This window comes from Carica papaya, chromosome 6, assembly GCF_054855325.1.
Source record: "Carica papaya isolate Zhongbai chromosome 6, ASM5485532v1, whole genome shotgun sequence".
Classification (NCBI taxonomy): domain Eukaryota; kingdom Viridiplantae; phylum Streptophyta; class Magnoliopsida; order Brassicales; family Caricaceae; genus Carica; species Carica papaya.
Window position 1 is genome coordinate 2,620,784 of NC_142314.1, and position 9,633 is coordinate 2,630,416.

At 33.0% G+C, this 9,633-nt stretch overlaps 1 protein-coding gene across 1 annotated transcript; it reads right to left on the minus strand.

The window, feature by feature from the left end:
- Positions 1-1,269: 1,269 nt before the first annotated feature.
- On the minus strand, positions 1,270-8,022 carry MCM4 (Minichromosome maintenance (MCM2/3/5) family protein). The gene is made up of 18 exons (XM_088221738.1): positions 7,866-8,022; positions 7,153-7,785; positions 6,881-7,009; positions 6,704-6,785; positions 5,466-5,598; positions 5,316-5,387; positions 5,104-5,226; positions 4,903-5,016; positions 4,574-4,786; positions 4,368-4,466; positions 3,710-3,870; positions 3,501-3,597; positions 3,254-3,415; positions 2,285-2,365; positions 2,124-2,202; positions 1,889-2,025; positions 1,747-1,800; positions 1,270-1,657 (listed from the first exon to the last, which is right to left on the minus strand). Exons 1-18 carry the CDS (start codon positions 7,900-7,902, stop codon positions 1,583-1,585), a joined length of 2,481 nt encoding a protein of 826 aa, XP_088077864.1. The 5' UTR covers positions 7,903-8,022; the 3' UTR covers positions 1,270-1,582.
- Positions 8,023-9,633: the final 1,611 nt, after the last annotated feature.

A 9,633-nucleotide genomic window follows, 5' to 3' on the forward strand; every position in this document is an offset into this window, starting at 1 on the left:
ACGGTTGGAGCCTGGAGGAATATATGGTTTTTAATAATAATATAACATAAATTTTTTATAATATAATTTTAAATAATTATTTTAATTAAATAAATTTAATTATCATAAAATATTTATTTCGTTGAAAAATATAATATTTTTATTAAATTTAATTATTATAATTTTATTCACATACTAAATTAATTTATAAATTTTATTAAATTAATATATAATATAATTTATCTTAAATATAAACCTACCTGATATGCTTTTGATCAACACTATCCTTTATATAATATATTATCACGGGGAATTATTTTTAGGAGTTGTTTAGTTTATCATAAAGTCTGTGTGTAAATATTAAGCATGAATTTAGAAAACCGAATGAAAATTTAAATAATATTGGATTGGATGGGAAAAAAATGCATTCTATCTGATTTAATAATAGTTTAATTAAATAAATGAATTAAATTTTAAAATTCTAAATTATTTAAAATATAATTATATATATATATTTTCAACACGTAGCTTACAATCATTTTCTTCATAAAACAAGAATATACTGTTAATTTTTTTAAAATGTTTTATAATTAAGTATTTTAGGTATGTTTAGAATAAATTTATAAATACTGTATAATTAATATATAAATTTACATTAAACTTAATTATATATATATATATATATAGAGAGAGAGAGAGAGAGCAAAATCTGAAACGTGGGCAATCACACTGATGCTCACTAATTTTTTAATTCGAAGGACAAATTTTTAAATCAAAACACCCTTCATCGCATGAAAATATCACGTGAACTTACAACTCAAGATTTACAAAGAAATGTATGAATAAATTATATGGGTTGGGATTTAAAAAATTCCATTTAAAAATATAAAAACAAAATTAAAATTTTAATTACGACAAAAAAAAAAATCGCGAATAATGTAAAGACATTAATTTATAATACTTTTTTAACAAAATTCGGGTAAGAATAAGATGATATGTAGTTTTTATTGGACATTATTTGTCACAAAAATTTAAAAACCAAAATTAAATTTAATCACTGATATTTTATTAATTCATAAATTTAAATTTAAATTCATTTAATTACTTTATAAATTAATTATTGTATTTTATAATATAATTATTAAATAATAAATTATGTGTTTTTAATTTTTAATTTTTAAATATAACGTTACAATCTTACCTAATAAATTATTATATCAATAATATCAATTGTCAAAAAATCATTTCAATATCAAAGCCGCAGAATAACAAAATATCATATAAAAAATGTTACGAAATGATAAAGTAATATATAAATTAAAGATTAAGTAATCTCCAACGTTCGGATTCAAAGCTTACAAGGAATAATTAGTCAAAATGAAGAAAAAAGAAGCTAGTGAAAAACATTTACAACAAACAAGTATGAGATTCAAGCATGTACATAATGTTAACCTGCATTCCCTACACAACCTTCTTGAACTACAAGACAACTCTGCAGAGCTGCAACAGAACTCTCTATGCAGCCATCTCATCCCTCAGGAAAGCATGTTAGCTAACGAGTTAGCAAACAGTTTATGTCAACTGAAGTCCTCTGGATCGGCTATCATACTCTCTTTACACTGTCTCCGTGAACAACAACAAATCCCTCGGTTGCGAGGGAAGCAACTGCATTTCTTAGCTGAATTCAACAAAAAGACTATTCAGTTTCACAATCCTAAACTTGAGACAGAAAAATGCGCAGCATCAAAGAGGGCTACATAAACTTACATCATGAAGGTGGACTTCGGTTGTGCTGATTTGCTTCTTAAGTTCATCCAGTATCTAGAAGATAATTAACCATATCTAGCTGTTAGTTATGCTACCTGTTAGAAGGAAAATATGCTTTTGAATATAGCGAATTGGAACATACCTCTAACAGGCGCATTGAGGGTCCCCCAATTTGCAACTTATCCAGAATTATGTTGCGAGATAATGTTACAAGGTTCTCCCTTCTCATTCTTTCACTGGCGGAAACTCCAGTAGTAATCAAATCCATGTCAATAGTTCCTTTAAAGAACAGCAGGGGGTTGGAAAAGTTGTTAGATACTGTTAATGGGAAGAAATTAAAGCATAGATATGGTTTACGAATGCTTTGAGCAAATTACCAGTGGCATGATCAGTAGCTGATTGTTGCATTGCAACCTCCAAAAGCCGAAATGCCTCTGTTACATCACTCTTTTCAACCTGCATGCATCAGGATGCAAATAATCAGTTTTATAGTGAAACCATTATCAGCTGTAGTGATGTCTGCTAGAACTATACTAACCCTTTCTGAGAAGTGCATCCGAGCCAAGGCTTCACTAAGACGTATTAAACTTTCAATTTGCCTAGGTGTTGCTGTTATCACCTGTCCATGAGATTAGATGTTAGAATATGAAAAATAATGGTCACTGACAAGTTCAAAGAAAGATTTTGATCAGCAAGCACTAAAATTTAACAGAGAAAATTTCAAGGACAATGTAAAGGCATAAAAGAAGCAAAAAGAGTCCAATAACGAATTTACAGGAATGAGTTTATTGCATAGAAAAATAATCAATGAACAAAGAAAATATATTAGATAAAGAACTGGTTCTTGAGGGTAAATTTCTTACTGTCATAAGATAAATTATTAGGGTGTGTCAGGAAGCAATTGAATCACATAAAACTGTAGATTTCATTTTCAAATCTTAATCCTAATGCTTGGAGTTACTCTAAACATAAAAAGCAATTTTAAATGAATTCCAAGTGCTATAGAAAAAATATATTTCTGATTCTACCAAAATTGATAAATCTTGAAAACGAATTATAATCGCGTAAAAATGAAGTATCTATGACAATCATCACATGCTTTAAGATACAGATGAAAGTAAAAAAATGCCACAGGACCAGAAATGTATTTAATAGACACTGTATTCCATATAATATTTCACAAGGTCACAAGTCATTCCAAACACAGGTACTCAGTATTTAAAAATGAATTTCTTGTGGAACTCATTTGGAAATGAAGTGAATTCTGTGTTCATTTTTTTGAAACCTAGTGTACAATATTATTACTTCAACTTAAGCTTTTAGAATAAACCATCATTTTATTCCATATAATATCAGAACTAGAAGTCAAATAATAATGCTGTCTTATGAAATGTATTGAACTTTGTCCAGAAACTTTCGGCCTAGCAATAACCACTCATAATCTTTTTTTTTGGAGGAAAATGATCAGTCATACAATCAATGCAATAAAAAGACAAGGAAAACAAACCTTTTTGCTACTGCCAGGGAAGTTCCCTCTCCTCCTCATTTCAACATATCCTCTAGTCAACTCTTCAGAAGCTTCATCTGTTAATTGTGGGTGAATATTCTTCCGGGCGTAGCTCACATAAGCAGTTAATGTAGCAATATCCAAAATATCCTGCTGCGAACTCTGTAAATGGAGACAATTATCTTTGTAGGCAAAAATTCCAGCAAGATGTGCCCTTAAACAATTGAAATACAAGAATTCATCAAACCTCAGGATTTTCAAAGTGGAGTGCAACAATATGCTTGGCAAGGCGCCTGTCTGTCTGTTCATCAGCCTTGTCAAGAATCAAGTATATCAAATCAAACCTGAGAAAAGATTAACAATAAGGGTGGTTCTAGTCAATGATGGTGGCTTAATGACATCATATTTTTATCTGAAACTGTGCTGTTAACTGTAAGTGACTGGACAGAATCTTACCTGGACAACAAAGTAGGAGGCAGGTGTATGTTGTCAATAACAGACAAGCGCGGATTATATCGTGAGCCACTAGGATTTGCACAAGCCAATACAGAAGTCCGGGCATTGAGAGAAGCAATAATACCAGCCTTTGCTATTGAAACAGTTTGCTGTTCCATCACCTGAAAGAATTGCAGTTAAATTAAGCTAAGACATGGAGGCCAACAATGAAAAACACTAAGAAAATGTCATATAAGACTTGGTGCAAGCATATACTAAATCAATCTTCTGGGGCTACTTTTACCAGCAGAAAATAGTAACAAATTACTGTTGTCACTGTTACTGATGTATTTTGGCTTACAGTCAATAGGGTATAACCTACCCTCCAAAACTAGAAAAGAGTTCAAATCATCATATCCCTGTTTAGGTGGCCAAAGTTGCAAATACAGGTGGGAAATGTTTCATGATTTTGGGCGGATCCTCAGTCAGCTCAACAATATCTTATAAGGCACATATATCTATTCTAAACGTTCTAGTTTTTCACAAAATTCATACGGAGAACAGTTTTGCTTGTTCAAAACGAAAACATTTATTTCAAATGTGCGAAGATAGACATACACAAAAATGTAGATTGACACGTGACCAAATGTAACATTCAAAAAAGAGAAACAGAACCAACCTCATGTAACATGCTTCTCGAACTGTCAGACATTTTGTCAAATTCATCAATACAACAGATCCCTCTGTCACTCAGAACAAGAGCTCCACTTTCCAGAACCTAAATTACACATCACATAAATGAAAATTGAAACTGGTATCATACAATACCAGAACATGATTAAGGAAAAAAAAAGAAAAAGGTATTAGATAAAAATAGTATCATACAGTTTCTCCGGTTTCTGGATCTTTAGCAACGTAAGCAGTCAAACCAACAGCAGAGCTTCCCCTTCCACTGGTGTATATACCACGTGGAGAAAGCTTGTGAATGTATTGTAGCAGCTGGGACTTGCTGGTTCCAGGATCACCAACAAGAAGAATATTGATGTCACCACGGAAGCTGGCACCAGATGGCAATTTCAAAGCATTTCCTCCAAAAAGCTACATTGAGGACAGTGAAATAATTATCAAGTGTCACAATAGAAAGCAAAGATTAATAACTTTGATCAGAACGTATGAACAATGTAGTCAGAGCCTCAACTTAAAAATTACTCTACCTGGCAAAGAAGACCTTTTTTCACATCATCCAACTCCCAAATATTTGGTGCCAGAGACCTAGTTAACCTCTCATATATATCTGGTTGTTTCGATAGCTCTTTTAACTGAGCCACCTGCAATTTACCATAAAAAATTAAAATTGACCTGAGCATTGACAACAAAATAACTTTTGAGAACACAGACTTTATACTTGCATATACCTGTTCTTCATCAAACTGGACATCTTCCTCAACTCTTTTTGAGCCAACATCAATATCCATAGAATCCTCAGTAGCCATTCTTGACTTATTGGTTTTCTTTATATGAAGACAGTCAATATATGTCTATGGTTCAAAAGGGAAAATAAATCAGTATGTTCAGGTCACATCATCATCCAAGATGAAGGAAAACAGAAAAAGATAAAAAGTCGTGCCTTAAATAAAGATTTCACAGTTCTCTGAGTTGCTCCAACTCTCACACTCATAGCCCTGTAAATCCCAGTGACCTATTCAAATAATTAGGAACTAATCAGATAGTAAAAAGATGCCAGAATTCTTCTTGTCATTGCTCAGTTGTGGTCTACCTCAACTCTGTCACCAGGCTTTCCAGCATCAACCAGTTTGTCATGCATCAGCACGCTCACAGTGTGCGGTGTCCCCCCTTCGGGGATGTCATCAGGTGTCTCCTGAAGCCTTACAATCTGCTTATCAGCAAACCTGATTTTTGTACAAATTCAGTAATTGCTTCCCATAAGTGAAAATCATAATTTCTTGAATTTCAAATCTAAGACTTCACTTTAGTTAAATCTATTAGGATGTTTGTTAGAATAAATATATCTGTTGTAACAATTTGTTTATTATAGGGTCAAAACTTCTAGTCCATTAGGTCCCCATATGCCTGAGTATAATTTACAAATAATTGATACATCAAGAAAATAATCATCAGTCTTGGCATTGCAGCCGAGCCTTTCATTGGACAACACATCAACTTTTAATCTTTCCCATCCTTGTTGATGTGGTTTTTATATATAGGAACTATGACGTTATATTTTCGGCTTAACACGAGGCTTCCAGCAATTTTCCATTTTATGACTAGCAATTAAATATAGAGATTTTATACTCCTCAGTTGCAAATTCTCTCAATCCAACTGCTACATAGAGCTGCAGAAGATGTCCAGTTAAACTACTTACGCTAAGAATTAACTATCCAAATTATTTGTCATTCAGGATAGAAGTAAAATAAAAAAACACTAAAAAGAAAAAAAAAATCATAAAATGTTTAATATGACAAATACTAATTAACTGGAAAGGTATCACAAAAGAATAGAGTAAATTAGTAAGTAATTGCAAAGGAAAGTCCTACTAAAATCATCCAATTGTCTCCTTCTATGGGTTAAATCCTTAGATTCACCGAGGGTTAAGCTCAAACACCAAAATCCAACAACATGGCTTCTTCATCCTTCAATATTTCTTAAGCTTAAAATCACCACATAACATTTACTTGCTTATGGTCATCATCAATTTTAAATAATTTACTGAACTGATTATTACAAAATCTGATAGGAAATGACTCAATCAATTATTTAATCTAATATACCCCTCACACATAAGTGTATCAAGTAGAACTTGTATGAAATTAAGTTTTAATAGAAATAAGGCAGACAAGATTAACATTGGAACTCTAGCTCTAATCTTTGATTCTGATACTGTTATCACCAATTTATTAAAATGATCATCCAAAAACCTTAAACTGATAAGCACTCAATTATTCATACTCTTAACAATCAAAGCAAATGTAACCAAAGCTTTCAAATTCAATTACCTGCATCGATTATGAACAAGTGTCATTGAATTTTTGGCAAGGCACTCAGGCTTCGAGCATGCAATGGGCTCATTTATTCTCCCTAATAACACCCACTTGTCAACCAAAAAAAAAACAGAGATATTCATCTAAACCAACACAATTGAAAGAAAGAGCAAAACAGCCTGATTCAATTACCTCTATCCACAACAATGGGATCAGAAAAGTACCCACATACAAGGCACCTAAATGTGGCTTCCCTGATTTCTGGTATTATCGAACTACACCGAATTATCATTCCCTTCAAAGACACCATCTTCTCAATATCTAAATTATACAAAGCCCATATACATATATCAGTCACTTTCCACAAAGCCCAGCATATAAATATCATAGAAGTAAACAGAATTCATTACATAAACAAACTTCATTACATAATATCTGAAAGAAATGAAACACAAGAGACACACCAGATGGGTTGAGATTTCTCATGGACGTGGAGGTCTTAAGGTTGTAAATACGAACTTGTACGTGCTTGTCGAACAGTGGATTTATCAAGCTCACAATATCCATCAAAACAATGTCGAAAATGGCCAAAACTTCAAGTGGATACCTAACCATTTTGGTATACAAGTCAGAATCATAATCGGACACATCACGTGCATCCACATCGATCCACTCTCCTTCAATCTCCAGCACCCTGTGAATAGCTGCCATGTACTTCCCTTCTCGGTAGATATCATTGGTGGCGGTGCTAGTGTCCTGCGTTTCCCTAAAGTGCTTGACGAACATCTGGATCGCTGATTTCACGTCCTGGACACTGATGTTAGTTCCCCATACGAAGGTGGGAGTGGCGTCATCCAAGTCGTCGCCAGCCTCCGAGGAAGCATCGGTAAAGGACGGGGTGGCAGGCCGGCGGCCGTTGGATTGGCGGACGGAGCGGGAAGGGGGTGGGGTCTCTGATGCGGCGAAGCGAGATCGAACCGGAGGTGGTGTTGCCGACGGAGTAGAAGATCGGCGAGGGCGACCGCGGCGGCGAGAGCCAGGGGATGAGTAAGTGTTGCCAATTGGACTTGAAAGCGAGTCATCGGGAGAGGAAGCTCCTGTGCAGATTCCAGAAAAGAAAAATGAGACAAACACACAGAGTTAGAAATATGACAGACAGCGAGATGGAGAGCTTTACCGTTGTTGAAGGTGATCGGAGAAGAATCGGACGCCATGGATGCAGAGAGCGAGAGAGAGATTGCCACAGAATTAGAAAATTTGGGGTTTTGGGGGATGAGGAGAGACAAGGTGTTTGCAGAGATGATTTGGCGGGAAATGGTTGTAGATTGGCGCCAGAATTATTGGGCTTTCATTTGAAGCTGGGCAAGTCACGGATATAATGGGCCGGGTAGCCGGTAATCAGCCCGGCCCAGTACGATACGGGTCATGCTGGTGGGCTAAACGTAAGAAATTTATCGAAACGGGCCTGGATCGGGCCCGGTATTTACTAAAGTATAACGTAACTTCTCTTCATCTGCAAGCATGTTAGATGTGGAATATAACACGCATCTTTTTACGCCAGAATTCGTATATACATATACATATGTACATACATACATACATACTTACATACATATATATTCATATATCACTCAGATCTTCTTCAGACTTCGAATGGGTAATCATCTTTTTGAGTGAGACAACAAAGAACGTCATATAAATTTTGCATAAATTTACAAATACCAGCTTCTTTACGTGTGTATATATATGTGTGTGTGTGTGTATCAACTGAAATATAGAATCTTTGCTTCCCAAATACAAGTTTACGTACATACATACACACAGTACATATCTAGGTTTAAAATTTTAATGATAAAATTACATACAACGAACCTGGAACAAGAATCCAAGAGGCTCAGCTAATTACAATGTGTGTGTGTGAGTGTATATATATATATATATATATATATACAAAAATGATATGATCATAAAAATTATTACATGCATACTATATATTTATATTTATATTTATAAACATGTAGCATGATTCTCAGCTAGCTCTCCTGAGTTTACCATTTTGGATATATATATATATATATATATATACAAATGCGTTATGAACTTCATTATATATTAAATCAGATACTTCTTAAGATTTTGCGGGAGAAAAACCAGAAAGAATGCTTTCTAAGTGGGAAGAAAAGAAATCCTTTTTTATGAACATATATATTAGGAAACACATTACTTTATGAATGAGAATATATATATATGTGTGTGTGTGTGTGTGTGTGTATTAAGACTTTATAGTAAAAAAATGTATATAAATATATAAAATATATAATTTAATTTGACTGCATCGAAATGTATTATTGGATTGTATTAAATTTTTTTTTTTTAAAAAAAAAAACTACATGTTCTTTTTTTCTCTTTCAAGTACAGAGGATATATTCTGGTTGTAATTTGAAATTGTGGGTATCAATTAACTTTTTGGTATAGTTAATTTGATTGTGTGTTTACCCTAAAAGGTGAAGCATATGTAGGCTAATATAGTGCTTTCCAATTAAAGCCATAATTATAGTTAATAATTAATTAATAATTAAACTACGATAATTAACAAGATGCCCACCTAGTCTTTTTTATGTTTAAACTATGATATTATTCAACTAGAAGCCTCGTTAGCTTACCTTTATGGCTAATGAAAGGGATTCCCTTTCCCTTTCCCTTCAACTACTTAGTTACTATATTATATATATATATATATATATATATATATATCTATATTAGTAATATACTACATGCATCATTTTTTTTAATTAATTAATTAATTAAAACTTGTTAATAAAGTTTACGTGTTAAAAAACAAAGAATTTTGTTGATAATAATAGGAAAAAGATAAGAAACATGATATTAATTTCTTACCATTTAAAAATTTACTCAACACCCATATAATTTTAAATGAAAGTTTC